Genomic DNA, 17207 nt, shown 5'->3' on the forward strand with positions numbered 1-17207 from the left:
CTGCCTAGACAATCAGAGGAGGAAATAGACTATCTAAATAACTTATTTTAGAAAAAGAAATTGAACAGACCATAAATGAACTTCTTTAGAAAAAAACATCAGGACCAGATGCATTCACAACTGAATTCTGTCAGGTGTTTAAAGATCAACTAATTCCAATGTCAAGTAAATTATTTGAAATAATAGGTAAAGAAGCAGTATTACTAAACTTTTATGAAAAAAAAATGGTACTAATACTAAATCAGGAAAAGTAAAAACAAAGAAAATTATAAAACAATTTCTTAATGAATGTGGATGCACAAATCCTAAATAAAATACTAGGTAGGAGACTACAGCAATACATTACAAAAATTATACATTGTGACCAAACAGAATTTATGCCAGCAATGCAGGAATGGTTTAATATAAGGAAAACTATCAGCATAATTGATTGCATTAATAACAAAAGTAATAAAAAGCATGATTATTTCAATAGATGCAGAAAACCTTTAATAAAATACAACACTCATTTCTATAACACTGGAAAGCATAAGTGTAAATGGAATTTTTATTAAAATGATACAAAGCATATACCTAAAATCATCAGCACGTGTTATTTGTAACAGAGTTAAGCTAGAAGCTTTTCCAGTAAGAACAGAAGTGAAACAAGGATGCTCATTATCACAAATACTATTTAACATACTACTAGAAATGCTAGCAATAGCAATAAGAAAAGAAAAAGAAATTTAAGAAATCAGAATGGATAAAGAGGTAATAAAACTTTCTTTTTGCAGATTACATAATGATTTATGTGGGAAATCCTAGAGATTCAAGTAAAAGGTTAGTTGAAACCATCAATAATTTTAGCAAAGTAGCAAGATGTAAAATAAACCCACATAAATCATCATCATTTTTATATATTGCTAATAAAGTCCTGCAAGAAGAGATAGAAAGATACATTTCATTTAAAATAACTACAGATAGAATAAAATACCTGGGAGTATATCTGCCAAAACAAACCCAGGAACATAATTATAAAACATTTGTTGCACAAATAAAATCAGATATAAATAATTAAAGAAATATTAATTGTTCATGGGTGGGTAGAGCCAATATAATTAAAATGACAATTCTGCCTAAACTAAAACTATTTATTCCCTGCCATTCCAACCAAATTACCCAAAAAAATTTTGCATTATTAGGCTAGAAAAAATAATGAGAACAACAAATCAAAGGAATTGATAAAACCAAAATTTAAAGGAAGGAGATTTAGTAGTACCAGATTTTAAATTGTATTGTAAGTCAGTAATTATCAAAAATATGGTATTGGCTACAAAATAGAAAAATACTACGTCAGTGGAAAAGAGCAGATGGTTAAAATTACTGGGACAACTGGAAAATAGTTTGGCAGAAACTGGGTAGAGATCAATATCTTACATCATTCCCCAAATATTAGTTCAAAATGAATATAAGATCTAGATATAAAAGGAGATATAATAAGCTGATTAGAAGAACAGGGAACATATTATTCATCAGCTATAAGGATAGGAGAGGAATTTATGAGGAAACAAGATGGAAAGCGTTCTGAAGTATAAAATGAATAATTTTGAGTACATTAAGTTGACAACTTTTTGTATAAATAAAACAAATATTTCCAATATTAAAAGGAAAGCAGAAAATTGGAGAAATTTTTCAGACTAAAATTTTCATATTTAAATTAGAGGTCTCACCTAAAATATATAGAGAACTTTGTCAAATTTATGAGAATAAGAGCCATCCCCCAATTGATAAGTCGGTAGAAGAAATGAACAGGTATTTTTCTGATGAAGAAATCAAAGCCATATATAAGCATATGAAATAATGCTTTAAATCACATTTATTAGGGAAATGAAAACCAAAAGAATTCTAAAATGATATGTTGCACCCATCAGATTGACTAAATTGCTAAGAGCAAAATGACATTATTACTTCACTTCATCTCAATACAATGTCTCCATCATGAGTCTTCTTGAATAGTTGTTGCTCATTATGTTGGTCGTAGTTCAGCACAATTGCATTCCATCATATTGATATACTATAGCTTACTTAGCTATAGTATAGCTTCAGATTCCCTTCTTTTACCATCTCAGAAAAAGCTATACATAATTTTGCATAACCAGAGTGTGTTTTGTTGAGGACTCATCCTCTCTTTAATCTCTCTTAATCTCTCTTTTCTCATTCAGTTTTCTTCTTCCTGTTTTCTATTTTCCTGGAGTAAGTGAAATGACTTTTGTTCATCTGTGTTCCTTTTGACAAATTTAGATGAGAATGAGAGTGAGGTGTTTAGTTATTTATCGCTTTTTATTCATTTGCCTTTTTATGCTTTACTCCTGTGTTTGAACTTTGAAATTTCTCTTTTGCTCTTGTCCGTTCATTGGGAATGATTGGATGTCCTCTATTTTTATTAAGTTAATTAATTATTAGTCAGTTTTCTTTCCCTGTACAATTATACTTGGTTTTACTGCTGTTATTCTTTGCTTTAAGGCCATCCCTCTTGCCTTTAAAAAAGTGATAGTGGACTTTGCTTGATAGTAACATTTGCTGAAATATGTATGATCTTGACTTTTTCTCTTCAGTACTTGAATTCTTTTTTTTGGCTGCTTAAAGTATTTTTCTTTTGGAAAAGCTTTTTTTCCTCTCTTTCGTGGAAGCTCTGGATTTTGATTCACGGAAATTTTCATTTTGGAGTTTTTTCATTCATCGATTTTTTTTTTTTTTTAGGTTTATCATACACTGTTTTGCTGACATCACTTACCTCAAGTCTGTTCCTTCTATCTCTTAGCCAGTACCATATTGTTTTGATGACTGCTGCTTTATAGTATAACTTAATATTTGGTACTGCTAAGCCACCTTCCTTCACGTTATTTTTCATTATTTCCCTTGATATTCTTGAACTTTTGTTCTTCCAAATAAACTTTGTTATATTTTTTTCTAATGCAGTAAAAAAGGTTTTTGGTAGTTTGATAGGTATGGCTCTAAATAAGTAAATTAATTTGGGTAGAATGGTCATTTTTATTTTGTTAGCTCGTCCTACCCATGAGCACTCAATGTTTTTCCAGTTCTTTAGATCAGGGATCAGCAACCTTTTTGACTGTGAGAGCCATAAATGCCACATTTTAAAATGTAATTTCGTGAGAACCATACAGTGCTCACAGTAGCGCTCCTGTAACAGTGCCTGAAAAAAAATTGACTTTATGGCTCCTGCAGAAAGAGCCATATGTTGCCGACCCCTGGTGTAGGTCTAGTTTTAATTGTTTGGAAAGTGTTTTGTAGTTATGTTTGTATAATTCCTGTGTTTGTTTTGGTAGATAGATTCCTAAGTATTTTATATTGTCTAGGGTGATTTTAAATGGTGTTTCTCTTTCTTCTTCTTGCTGCTGTGATGTGTTGGAAATATATAGAAATGCTGATGATTTATGTGCATTTATTTTGTATCCTGCAACTTTGCTAAAGTTGTTGATTATTTCTACTAGCTTTTTAGTTGATTCTCTAGGATTTTTTAAGTAGACCATCATATCATCTGCAAAGAGTGATAGCTTAGTCTCATTGCCTATTTTAATACCTTCAATTTCTTTTTCTTCTCTAATTGCTACTGCTAGTGTTTCTAGTACAATGTTAAATAGTAGAGGTGATAATTGGGCATCCTTGTTTTACTCCTGATCTTATTGGGAAGGCTTCTAATTTATCCCCATTGCATATTATGGTTGTTGATGGTTTAAGATATGTACTGTTTATTATTTTTAGGAAAGGACCTTCTATTCCTATATTTTCCAAGGGTTTTCAGATTCTTGCCCAAGCAATAAACATTTTTTCCTTTTTTTTTACTTAGGTACTTATTCCATTTAAAAGCATTATTATTATTATTACGATTACGATTACTATTACTATTACTATTACTATTACTATTACTATTACTATTACTATTACCCTTACCTTATGTTTTAGAATCAATACTAAGTATTGCTTTGAAGGTAGAAGAGTGGCAAGGGAAGGCAATTGGAGTTGAGTGTCTTGGCCATGGTCACATAAGAAGTGTCTGAGGTCATATTTGAACCCAGGACCTCCCATTTCTAGGCCCATCTTTCAATCCACTGAGCCCCTTTGCTGCCCTATAAAAATATTACTGAACAATTATTTTTTTAATTCTTGCTTCATATCTTCTGGGAATGCTAGTTGAATTTGTGCCCAAGCTATGTTTTTCTCTGAGAATTGCCTATATGTGTTTTGAAGTCATCCTCTTCTTCCACGTTTTTGTCTTGAGAGTCTCTGCCATTGCTCATTACGGGGTTCTTTTTTTGTTTGCCGAACTTTTTAGTACACTTATTGATTTTGGACTTGATGTTAGTGCTGGGCACTGCGGAATCTCTCTGGAGGCTTGACGGTATGGGATGGCCCTATTGCTATTTTCTTACAGTATTTAGTATTTTGTTATTCCATGATTTCAGGGATAGGCTAGGGATTTGCATACTTTTGGTGCTCCCAAAGGGGTATGATCCAGAGCAAAATCTGATTGCTGCTTCCCTGGTCTGACCTCTGGAAGTTCCTGACTAGGGTTTAAGTCTGTTCACTCATTGAGTTCTGATAGACTCAACCTCTCTCAGCCTGCTGGAGAACTCCGTTGGTTCAAAGTGGCTCCTCTTGGGTTTGGATTTCCTGCCTTGGCTATTCCTCTGCTGCCTAGACTAGATGGTAGAAGTGACCCTGCTGTGAACTTGGGGTCTGAGCCACACCACTGCTACTGCTGGCTTCTAAACTTCCTCTTTTTTTAATATACTGCCTAACGCCTCTCTTCCTAAGTAAGGCAACACCACAGGATTGACTAGTAGGCAACAAAGCTAACATTTGGTACCCATCCTCATTGCATTTCCTCAGTATGGGTCTGGAGGTGCCTCAATATATGTCTGGAACCTCCTTTTTTTTTTTTTCCTGATTTCTAGTTGTTCTCTGACCTATATAGTTCCCCATGGGTTGCGTGCTTCTGCTTTTACTCTGTTCCCAGTCCCAGTTTTTGCAAACGTCTTTATCTCTCTGGCCAATCCAGGCCAGACAAAGGACTCAGTACTATTCAGTATGACTTTTTCTGTATTTCTCTGTCAGGATTAAATCTGGTGCATTTTATGTATCTGTTTGGAAAAGTTGTGAACTAAGGCTCAGTTGCATTGCATCCTTTTACTCTACACATCTTGACTTTTCCTACTTTCCACTTTCCACATCTTTTCCTCCCCTTCTTCCTAGCCTAAGGACTTCAATCAAGAAATAGTACCAGCTTCCCAGTGATAGTAAACAAGTACCATTGAGAAAAATTGAAGAAAGGAAGATTTCTTTTGATTAAGAAGGGAAAAATGTTTATTAGAGAAGTATATTCATACTCTGCATGAAATTTCCTAAGTTCATCATTATCTTGTTGCAGTATTAATTCATTTTAAGCACTTTAATAATGCAAAAACCTGCACAGGTTTCCCCCAGGCCATTTAGTAAGGGCTTGCTTGACTCTGTTCAACATTTATTGCATCTTCCTTTGTCTATGACTTCTCTGACTAAGCCTGCCCACTTAGATGCTGCTTCACATATTTCAGTCGCATTCTTTTACAAACACTCCTTTTTTCTTCTTTCTGAAGGCTACTACTCTCACCTCTAGGTTCATCTTAACCCCTTTGGGTCAGAACTCCTAATTTTTTACTTTTTTTCCAGTCTCATCTTTGTTATCCCCTTGCCCTTCATTGCCTTGGTTACAGTTCCTGTTGGTTTACCTGATATCTGAACAATGTTTCTTTCCACTTATATCTAATATAGTTCTTCCTTATGAAATTACTCCTATGTGTTAATTAACTATCCTTGTAATGCTTTATCTAAGGAGGTGTTTTGTAGTTCTTGTTTAGTCAACCCAATCACACTGATTGGGAAATGACTATATATTAGATTTTTAATATACTTTTAACTGATATTCAGCTTCTTCTAGGTTTCCATTAGACTCTAGGTCATTCAAAAATGTTGGTATTACATTACACTTAAGTATGATCTTTTTTTAAGGGTACAGTATGAAGGAGATATGGTATGTTAACTATCCTTCCATTTGCTGTTAATGTAGTGCTTTCTTCATGCCTTAGGGAGATTAGTTGTGTAGTTGTTGTTACCATAATGCAAATGAAGAAAGAGAATCAGATGAGTTGTATTTTATGGTAATCTGTTATTCTAGACCAGTTGAGCATTGAGCAAGTAGGTAAGGCATTGGATAGAGTACCTGTGTCCCAAGTCAGAAAGATTCATCTTCCCAAGTTCAAATTTGGCCTCAGATACCTTGGACAAGTCACTTCCATTTACCTCAGTTTTCTCATCTGTTAAATGAGTTGAAGAAGGAAATGGCAAACTACTTCAATTATCTTTGCCAAGAAAACCACAGATGGGGTTACAAAGATTTTGGACACAGCTGAACAACAGTATAATGTTACTAAAGTGTAAGTGTTTTTAAAAAGCACTTTGTAACAATTACCGTGAGGTTGGTAATATAAATATCCTCATTTTTCCAAGACTCAGAGATTGTTATTTGCCTATTACCAAACAGTCTATATCAGAGCTGAAATTCAAACTCAGGTCCCCTAATTTCAAGTTAAGTACTCATTTCTTTACCTAACTAGTAAGGAATCATCAAACTAGAATTAAAATCAGATATGACCCCAAGGCCAAATGCTTTTTCTTATACTATACTGATTTTGAAATTCAGTTTTCAATAAAATTAGAAGGAAAGGAAAACAAAACTGCCTTTTTAAAAATAAGAAGAGGGGAATTTTAAAAATATATAATTTAGAAAGCACTGTACATTCCTAGATTCTGAGGGTGTTTGAGGATTTAATTGTCTTACAAATTTGTAAGGATTAGAATGATAAATTACAATCTAGGGAGAGGGAGGATTTGCATATAGGTTTACCTAGGGTTGAAAGGAAGACATTAATGTCCTCTACCTACTATTATGGTTTACTGCCATATTTCTCTATATACCGCATTTATTTTTTCTTTTAAGTATTTTTGTTTTCCCTTTAAGTATTTATATGCTATGTCATTCAGTGCATATGTGTTTAATATTGATGTTCATTCTCTTGATACCTTTTGATAAAATGTAATTTCTATGTTTATTGTCTGAAATACATTTTTCCCTTTATTACTTCAGCTAAAGTATAATAGATTTTTTCTCTAGACATCATTTTAACTCTGAGTCTTAATATTTCAGGTGTGGTTTTTTTTGAAAGCTTTCTAATCAACTTTGCTGTCCTCTTCAGTTTTAATTGTATCAATGAATTGTGAAGAAGATGGCTTTAGATATAAACAACTTAATTCCAAAAAGTTTGGGTATGGAAGGGAGAAAAAAAGATCGAAAAATTGGTAAGAGAGAGAATGCATTTCAGTGAGTTGAACTGACTGAGGATATTTGACTCTCCTGTTGGAAGGCCAAACATGGAAGGAGCTATCTTAAGGAACCACCCTCTTACTGGAGACCACTTGGTAGCTTCTTATTGAGGATATTAAAGATAGGATTCTTTAACTACCAGGTGTTTTATGTATTCTCTGAGGTGCGTGTTGACTTTTGTTTCTCTAAGTGACAGGTATCCATAATGATCCTTTGTTTCTATTCAAAAAACACATATTTAACTCTAGTGGAGAAAACTCTTCAGAATAATATCTTAATAAGATTAGAGATTCTCTTTTAAGTGGGGGGGCAGGGGTAGTTCTCTGCTGATTTATGTTTGGCAAATATGGATTTTTAAATATTAGGTTTTCTTAAAACAAGGCATAAAGTAATGCTTTTGTTGCATCTTAGTATTTTCCCTCTCCTCAAATTATCTCATATTTACATGTGTACACGCTGTATTCTTTACTTGAATGTAAGCTTCTTCGAAGGTTATTTTTTTTATCTTTATATCTCCAGTGCCTTGCATAGTGCCTGGCATGTAGGAATTATTCAATAAATGTTTATTAAATTGAATAACAGAAGAGAAAATTAATAAAATGGTGGGGGTGAATAATTCAGCTGCAAGGTAGAGGAAAAGGCCCATAAATCCTCAGGGTGTATTAGCAAGTTAAATGACTGTTTCCAGGAATCTAGAGGACATAAGGACACAGTAATTATAAGGCCTGGTAAACTTCTATTTACTGAAAGGCTTGAAGTTGGTGATGCCCAGTTTATCCAAGTATCATGAGTTGGGAATACCAGCAAAAAGACAAAGGGAAAGCAAAGGAAAAGAAGACTATCCTGGAAAGTGCTTCCTTTCTAGCAATCCTTCCACATTTTTGGATGAAAGAACCACTATAGGAGGCTGATAAAGAATGTATTATCAACATCAAACTCTGCATCAAATTTTAAGATTGACAAAACATTTATGGCATTTAAAAGTTTTAGTTGGCATTATATTTGACTTGTCCCAAAAGCTATTTCACATAACTTTGGAAAGGTATTTCGATCATTTCAACCTGTAGTGATTCTTATTAAGAAAATATCATCAGTAGTGGATTGAGGTGATGTTTTCTGAAAGTCAGCTTTGGGAACCTGTGCCTATGAGAAGCAGTAACTTATGATCCACACAATGACAACCTAGATTGTCACCCTTTTTTTTAAGAAAGGAAGGAAAAGACAGCAGTGGAAATTGGTCATTTTTCTTATTTGTATCCATATTTTTTTTAAAGTTTTTCAGTTGTACTGAATTCTGAACAATGTAGGTAGTTTCTATGAATGCAATATATATATTAAGAATTCAAGATCACAAGATTTTAGAACTGGAACATACCTCTTCTAGTTTAACTTCCTCAGTTTACAAATGAGGAAACCAAGCTTCAGAGAGACAGTGACTAAACCAGAGTTAGAAAGCAGAGTAGCATGGCCATGACTACAAATCTCCTGATTTGTAGTTCCATGAAATTTCTACTTCATCATCTTATATTTTTATTTTTAGACATATTTTAAAGTACTGTTAATATTGATATAATTTGAAAATATGTTTCTCATTCTAACCTGCACCATGGCCTTCTTTCCCTGTCCCCAACAGGGTGTCATCTACTGAAGTCTTTTGTATCTTTTTTGGTACCTTAGTCAACTTAAAATAGAATCTGGGAAGCTATACAAACAGTAAACAAAAATGAAGCCAGAATGGGCTTATTGCCCAGAAAGCCAGCTAAGTGCAACAAGAGGGCAAAAATTAAAAGTAGACAGAAGGAGAAAAAGACAGGAAAAAGACTAACACAACTGGAAAACCATCACAGAGAACTCCAATAGAAACATTTTACTGAATCTGAATAAACATAAGATCTTCATGCATCATAGAAACAAAAAAAGCCCCCCCCCCAGCTTTCTCTCGTAATTCAGATACACTTCTCCTACACATTTTAAACTAATGAGATTTTGTATTGTTTGATAATCATGTTTTTGAATATAGGTGTACTTGCCATTTTTAAATGAGTGTAGTTAATAAAGTGGGTACCATATTCCTAATTTCTCAAGGGGACTTTTCAGAGCAGGCTTCAAATTCTGATGCTAAATTTGACAGTAGCAGTAAAGTACTTAATAAAATCTTATAAAGTGTACTAAAGCTGATTTAGCAAGTATTAAGTAGTTTTTTTTTTTAATTTAAAACAAACTGGATTATACTTTAAAAAGTGAAAAGCATGAACATTTTTTGTAGAGTGAAAACATAATGAAATTTTAACTCATGCCAATTGCTAGATATGGGAGTGGATTTATTGCTTGTTGTCTAGCATTTAATTTTATTTCTCCCTTCACAATAGTAATAAGGTAAGCACAAATTTGTGTTTTGAGTTTTCTTTGCCAAAATTTAGGTATATAAATAAGAATCTTTTATATTATTAAGTAAAAAAATATTATTCTGGGTATCTTTGGTGAACAGTTTTTTTAAGAAGGGAAAGTTTCATCTTTTTAATAGATATAAAGTATTTGTATTAATTTAATTAAATACTTTTATAAAGCAGGGCCAGGGGAAGCATTATTATTTTGTAGTCCTATAGCATCTGGCTTTCATTTAAGTCCTGCCTGGGTTTGCCTTTCAGTTGATGTTACACCAGAGTCATATTGGTTGCTTGAAGTCAATGAGAATTATTGTAGTTTTTTTTTAAGCATAGCTTATTGGGCTTCCTAAGTTTTCGTCATAACCATCTACTCTTAGTTAATAATGTGATGGCAGCATATATCAATGTGGTTTAAGCTCTTAGTATTGTCATTTTTCTTAGAATTCCTAGGCCAGTAGCCAGTCATATAATAATCTTAATTCTTTTAGGTCCTACCTTTAACATTAACCTTTCCTTTAAAAATGAGGGATAGAAGGATAAAAGAAATTCTCACCAAATTTTATAGTATTACAACATCTTTTTTTTATTACATCACTCTCTGTGAACCTTTTGTGGTATAAGATATGCCCATATATTTTTCAACATATAACAGGGGAGGAAATAGGCTCTTTATACTTAGCTAAGCCATCTGTCTGTCCCTGGTGTATTTTTTTCCTAAGCAATCCTTATTCTTTTGGGGAGTTAGATTCCTGGAAATGTTGCTATATGTCAAATTTATTTTTTTCCCCCATGGAAATTGATATGAATTGGATATTGTGGTCCTGACCATATTCCTGAGCTGATCAATTTTTTAGTTAAAATAACCATCAGATATCATATTAGTTATCTACATAAGCTTTTTTAAATTTATATGTAAATTGATTTAATCAAGGGGACAGCAACTTAACAGTTAAATTATGATTTTATCTATGGCTCTTGACATTTTTTAAATTCTTTTTTATTATAAATGCCAAATAGAATGAATTTTTTGCATATACTTAGGAGAACACAAAAATAAGATTGTACTAGAAAAATCTAAAATGTTTAGATTGCTTTTCTTTTTAAGACTATAATAAGATATACATGTAGCTTTCATACATAACTTGCTTGTCAAGACTTTGTGGAGAGGCGGAGTCAAGATGGTGGAGAAGGTACATGAATCTAGCTGATTTCTTCCAAATTATTTTCCAAAAAACTATGCTATAAAGCAGTGATTCCCAAAGTGGGTACTATTGCCCCCTGGTGGGTGCTGCAGCGATCCGGGGGTGGTGATGGCCACAGGTGCATTTATCTTTCCTATTAATTGCTATTAAAATTTAAAAAAAAATTAATTTCCAGGGGGCTAAGTAGTATTTTTTTCTGAAAAGGGGGCGGTAGGCCAAAAAATTTGGGGACCAATGCTATAAAGCCTCAGAATGAATTCTGGGGCACATAACCTACAAAAAAATGAGGTGAAGTAATTTTTCAGACCAGAAAAACTTAGAAGGCCATCCCAAGGGATCTAGTACTCTGAGGTGAGGCAGCAGTAATGGGCTTTGGTACAGCTGAAGCCCAGCAAGACTTTTGGAACTCTCAGCCACAGATGATATGGTAGATCTGACAGCTGCTCAGAAAGATTTTGTGGGGGTCCCTTTGCTCGTTCTAGGTTTAGGACTCTTGTTACACTGTCCATATGCAGAACCAGGAAGCAATCCTGGAACATGCTTTTAGGGGAAGAAGGAGAACACACACCAGTACTTGCAGCCATAGGGAAGCCTGGTGACCCTAGTCACAGTTCCAAGGCAGAGAAGAGTGCTTGTGGTTACCCTCAGACAAGATAATTATAAGATTTAGTATCAAGTCACTTAACCTGAAGTCTCCCTCAGTTTCCTCAGCTCTAAAATAGGGATCAAATGAATTTGGTTAATAGTTTCATAGTTCCTGGTTTGTAGTAGGCACTTAATAAATGGTTCTTTTATTCTTTCTACCTTGGCATAGACCGATCTCATCTGGAATATGGTGTTTAGTTCTGGGATTCACAGTTAAGTTATTGATAACTTTGAAACTGTTTATAGCCCTATTGGAGAACTTATGACACACGTGCCAGAGGGGGCTGCTCCCCTCTCCCTGTCCACTGCACCTGAGGACATTTCTCATATCATCCACTCCTCTGCTCAGCAGTCCAGTGGGAGTATTTCCTCCCTCCTCTGTCTGGGGTAAGGGAGTGGCTCACATGTATAAGTGAAGGTTGCAGTTTGGTTACTCGGTCTCTAAAAGGTTCTCCATCACTGGTCTAGTGAAAGAGAAACAAAATGATTAAGGATCTTGACTCTTGATAGATTTAAAATTAGAAGACTTGTTAAAATGCCAGATCTTCTATTTACTACTGATATGATGTTAGGCAATAGATCTCAACCTGTTTTCTCTACAAGGATTAGTTTAATGAATTGAAATTGCTTAGCTTGGAAAAGGAAAGATGAGTATTTTTGAAGGCTATTTGTTGTATGTTCTATAAGAGGAATTCATTTGGTTCCAGATAGCAGAACTTAGTAGTAACTTACTTTGCAGAAAAGGCAAACTTATGCTTAAGGTCATGAAATTTCTGAACAGTTAGAGCTATTCTAAAGTGGAATGAACTACCTTTGGATAGTGATTTACCTCTCTTTGGAGCCCTTTAAGAAAAGATTGAATAACTCTTGTTGAGTATGGGGATTTCTTTGGTATAGGCTGTATAGATGTCTACTAAGGTCCCTTTCTATCTGAAGTTCATATGTGCCTGATGCCAATTAATTTGTATACTTCTTAATTTATCTATGTTGATATGCCTCATATGGTTTAAATTGATGTTACATTTGCCAGAAGTTACATTGCCTTGGCTGTTAGTGTACATATTGTCCTGCAGAAAATGAAAACAAATATTTCTTTAGAAATTTCTTTAGAGTTTATCAGTCAAATGACATTAGTCTTTATTACTTTTTAGTCATTGTACAGTACATTTTCCTCCTACTCTGACTTAGAAATACAGAATTACAAGATTTTATTCCTAGAAAAGATCTTAGCAGAGACATAGTATAAACATCACCAAAAAAGAATCCCAATTATAATATACTCAATAAATAGTCTTCCAGCCTCTCTTTGAAAAACTCCCTATCATGGAAAAATTACTATTTTCTGAGGCAGCAGCGCATTCCTCTTTTAGATAGCTCTAATTAATAGGAAAATTTTCCTGACACCAAGCCTAAATTAGCTTCTTTGCAATTTTTACCCTTGCTTCTATTAGCTTGCTTCTATTGGGCCCAAACAGAAAATGCTAAATTCCTCTTTCTTGTGACAGCCCTGCCCATCAAGGACTATATCATCTCCCAGCTATACATTTACAGTTTCTTTAATTGATCTATCTAAATAGACTCAAGGACTTTTGTCTTTTTGGTTGCCCTACTCTTAAGAGTTCTTTAGCTTCTTAATGTTTTTCCTAAACTGTAGTACCTATCACTTGACACAGCCTTTCAGATGTCATCTCTTTATTCACCTTACTTGAATTTCTCATGCATTTCCTTATACTACCTGAACCCACACACTTCCTGTCTCTCAACTAACTATGGATGAAGTATCTTCAAATATTGAATACAAGATATTTTTTGCTGTTGTAATTATGTAGTAAAGAGAACTGGAATCTGATCTGAATATTAGCTAAATCATGTAACCTAAAGAGAGAAAATGAGTCATAAGCTTACAAAACTTAAACCTCAGAAGGTACCTTGGAAGCCATCAAGTCTATCCTCTCATTTACCTTCCAAAAGAACTTGAATTCCTCATTATCTGCCATATATAATAAGGTGCAGAGCCCACACTCAGACTCAGGTCTTTGGACTTCAAGTATTCTTTCCACAGTGCTAGGTAAAATGTGAGAGCTTTGCTATTTTAGTCTTCATTTATGTCATGAACCTCTTCTGATACAGGTACAGTGGCTTTTTTGTTTCTGTATTTGTTGAATTGTATAGCCTCGCTTAAATGCCTAGTTGTTCTCTGATATTTTTTTTAGTATCTATGGTTACTAAATATAAATTGTCAAGATATCATTATAGTGTTTGGCCTCACTATACACAAGTCTCAATTCTTAGAAATGTGGAAATCCAGTAAAACATGGATTTATGTATTTAGAATGAGTAGAAGTAGTTTTTTTTTTAAGTCAAGTATAAATTGAAGGAAATACAAAATTGAAATGTGGGGGGAAGGAACCAAATTGAAGATTTTTATCAGTTTCTGGAGTTCCAAATCCAGAAGGAAACTCTTTACAGTACTGATTTATGAAATTTGTTTTCAGAAAATTGCATGTAGACACTGTGAAAAGTTATGAGTTGCTCAGTGAGCCACCATGTTTGTTGAATCCAGACCTTCTTAAACTCTTAAGGCTTGCCCTCTCTACCACTTTGATTACAGGAATGTCTATCTGCCATTCGGTATTTTCATATTTGGTTTCAGAAAATTTGTATTTGGAAAAACAAATATCTCTTTTAAATCATTTAATGTTCTACTTCATTGATGTGTATCTTTGACTTTGACATAGGAAGAGTATGTAAAAGAGTTAATCTGGGTTTTTTCTTATTTACCATTGTCTCTTCTTTATTTTTGTCAGATGTCAAATGGCATCTCCTACATTTACAAATTTAAAATTAAACATGTTAGTACATGTGAAACCCCATTTATATAATTGCCTGGAAAAAAATTGTTTACTAACTTCTTTGGGTAAAAAGTTGTACCAATTAAGAGAGCACTCTTTCTCTCTCTCTCCATATCTAATATATATATATATTTACATTCCTAGAAAAATCTTTCAAATTTGTACCTAATATAGCATAACCTATATAGCTTTCTTTTTACCAAATTCTTGATAAATTGTATTTCATAAATAGCACCACAAGGTGGTACTGTTGTATCATGAAATGGTCCCTCTTCTGATTTCTTGGCCTCTGTAATAAGGTATCATTTGAATGGTAGAAAGAAAATGAGAAATTGTCCTTATTTCATATATTGTCATTCATCTCAGATTGATGTAATTTCAGAGTTCAGCATTGAGCAGAAACAAGTTTGAGATATACCAATATTGAGGTGCTGAATATTTTTTTAAAAATGTGACACCTCCCCCCAAATCCCTTTAAAAACAGCTTTGTTTCATATAGTTATATGTTTGGCTCAGGTAGTGAAGGTTATAATTTACAAAAGGAGATGTAATTCATAAGTCAAAAAAATATGTAAAATGTTTAATGTGGAGTAGATTTAAAAAGACTTTATTAACTTCATACTTCTGTTTAAATAATGTGCCAGCAATTTTTTTTTTTTAGTGAATTAGCACCCAGAGGGTTAATAAATGATATCATGAGTCTCTTTTGGTTGCCAAAAAAGAGTCTAATAAAGGATGCCATTACTAGGTCTGACTCTTTAATTCATGAAAAATAAGAGTTTTGTTTCCATCTGTCTTTTATTGGATTATTAAAATAAGTTTTACTAGGATATAGCTTCTTTTTATTCTTTTCACATGTGATCAGAGGATACAAATAAAGTAAATTTCAACAATTTGTCTTCGTTATACTTCTGTTGTAAAAACTAAGGTAGAGTAGAGTTTGTTTTGTGGTTTGGGTTTAATTGCATTTTTAGTTCTGATTCTTTTTTTCTTTTTAGGCTAACGAGAAATCAGAGCAAGGCTCAGGCTGGAACATATTGCGTGATGATTTTATGATGGGAGCAACAATGAAAGACTGGGACAAGGAGAGTGATGGACCTGATAACACAGAATGAAACTCCAGAAGTGACTGATAAATAACAACATTTAGAAATTGGAATACTTGATAAATTTATTTTTCCAGAGTAAATTGTTCATCATCTAAATGAGCTTTGTTATATGGAGGTGGTAATGCAGTTGTTAGTTTGAAGAGAAAACAACAGACTGCCTTTATTTTTCACCAACTTTAAAATTGTCCTTTGACTTTTTTTTTTAAGTCTACATCAAAATCCAAAACTATTTTCCAAAACCATTATTAACTTTTTAGCATTTCCCCAAAACATTTTATATATTAAAAACAAAACTGTGCCTCTTGGCATATTTTGCCAAGTTCATGATAAGTTTTAATGTTAATTTGTTATTCTTGAATTTTAAATTAATAATTCATCTAAAAATATCACTACTTTTTGGTAATGAAGATGACCAATATTTAATTGTATATGTTATTCAAAAAAATATTTACTACATAAATTCTGTGATTGTAAAAATTTAGTATGTCTATGCTTATTTTGATTTATAGATGCCTTTTAGATTCAGTATCATTTTTCTTTTAGAAGAACTAAGAAAAAAATATAGGTAATAAAACATAAAGTTAGAACTGTGGTTCTGGCTTTGAGTGATTCAATTTGAGAGCCATGGAAATTTAATTAAAAAAAAAATTACAAACCTGCAAGTCAGAGATTCTTTTTCATATTATTTTGTAGGTTTATTTTAAACATGAAATCAGTTTGGAGACAGGACTCCCATTGTTTCATTTTTCAAAAAAAAAAATCACATAATGTTTTGAAGGGTAGGGAGTAGGTGGTGGTTTTTGGTTTGGGTATTGGTAATGCTGCTCTTTTTTTTTTTTTACCTTAATCTGGTTTGGTTTTGGAGGAAGGGAGGGTAGATTTGGCTTATAAAGTGTACATTTATTCTAGTTTTATATGTATATAAAACTAGAATGTTGGTGTAATTACCTGCAAAAATTAGTAATTTGGTTGATATTAACTATCAGGTATTTATCAGTGATGGAAGATGTTAAGTAAGGCTTGATCTATGTGGTTTGAAAATATATGAAATTGACTTATAGGTAACAAATGTAGGGCTAAAATAGGATAGTAATGCTAAATTATTAAAATTAAAGCTCATAACTTTCCTTTTTGATAAACAGCACAATACATGAGTGTAATTTGCAGTAATTACTCTTCTGCATTATTAGCTTTTATGGAAGATTGAACTTCATGAATGGTTTGAGAGTTTGTGATGGTTTGTTTACCATCACAACCAACTTTTTAAAAAAAAGAAATTAAGTCACAGGATTCAAAATTCCTTAATGAAATACTTAACAACTTTGGTCAAGTTTTTAAGATCTATCCCATTCTCTATCATTGCCCACTAAGAATAGTTCCTTTGTTATCTATAACACATACTTGCATCTGGCATATACTGTAGCCTAATCTTTCAAAAAAAAAAAAAAAAACAAACCTCAGAGCTAATAGCAGAAATGTTTACTTTTTCAAGCTCATTTGAGTGTTAAAGATATTAGATATCTAAAGACACATTAGCACTTGTCTTGATATTTATTATCATAAAGTAACATACACACCCAGAATTCAAGTGG

At 33.0% G+C, this 17207-nt stretch overlaps 1 protein-coding gene across 1 annotated transcript in view; it reads left to right on the top strand.

Moving 5' to 3' along the window:
- The window catches only part of RRP15 (ribosomal RNA processing 15 homolog), a 46964-nt gene extending 30757 nt beyond the window's left edge, over window positions 1–16207 (top strand). The window contains exon 5 of the mRNA XM_044671670.1: window positions 15505–16207. Coding sequence (XP_044527605.1) covers window positions 15505–15621 — 117 coding nt within the window. The 3' untranslated portion in view covers window positions 15622–16207. The remainder of the gene's footprint in view (window positions 1–15504) is intronic.
- The last annotated feature ends 1000 nt before the right edge of the window (window positions 16208–17207 follow it).

The sequence above is a fragment of the Gracilinanus agilis genome, chromosome 4 (genome assembly GCF_016433145.1).
Source record: "Gracilinanus agilis isolate LMUSP501 chromosome 4, AgileGrace, whole genome shotgun sequence".
Classification (NCBI taxonomy): Eukaryota; Metazoa; Chordata; class Mammalia; order Didelphimorphia; family Didelphidae; genus Gracilinanus; species Gracilinanus agilis.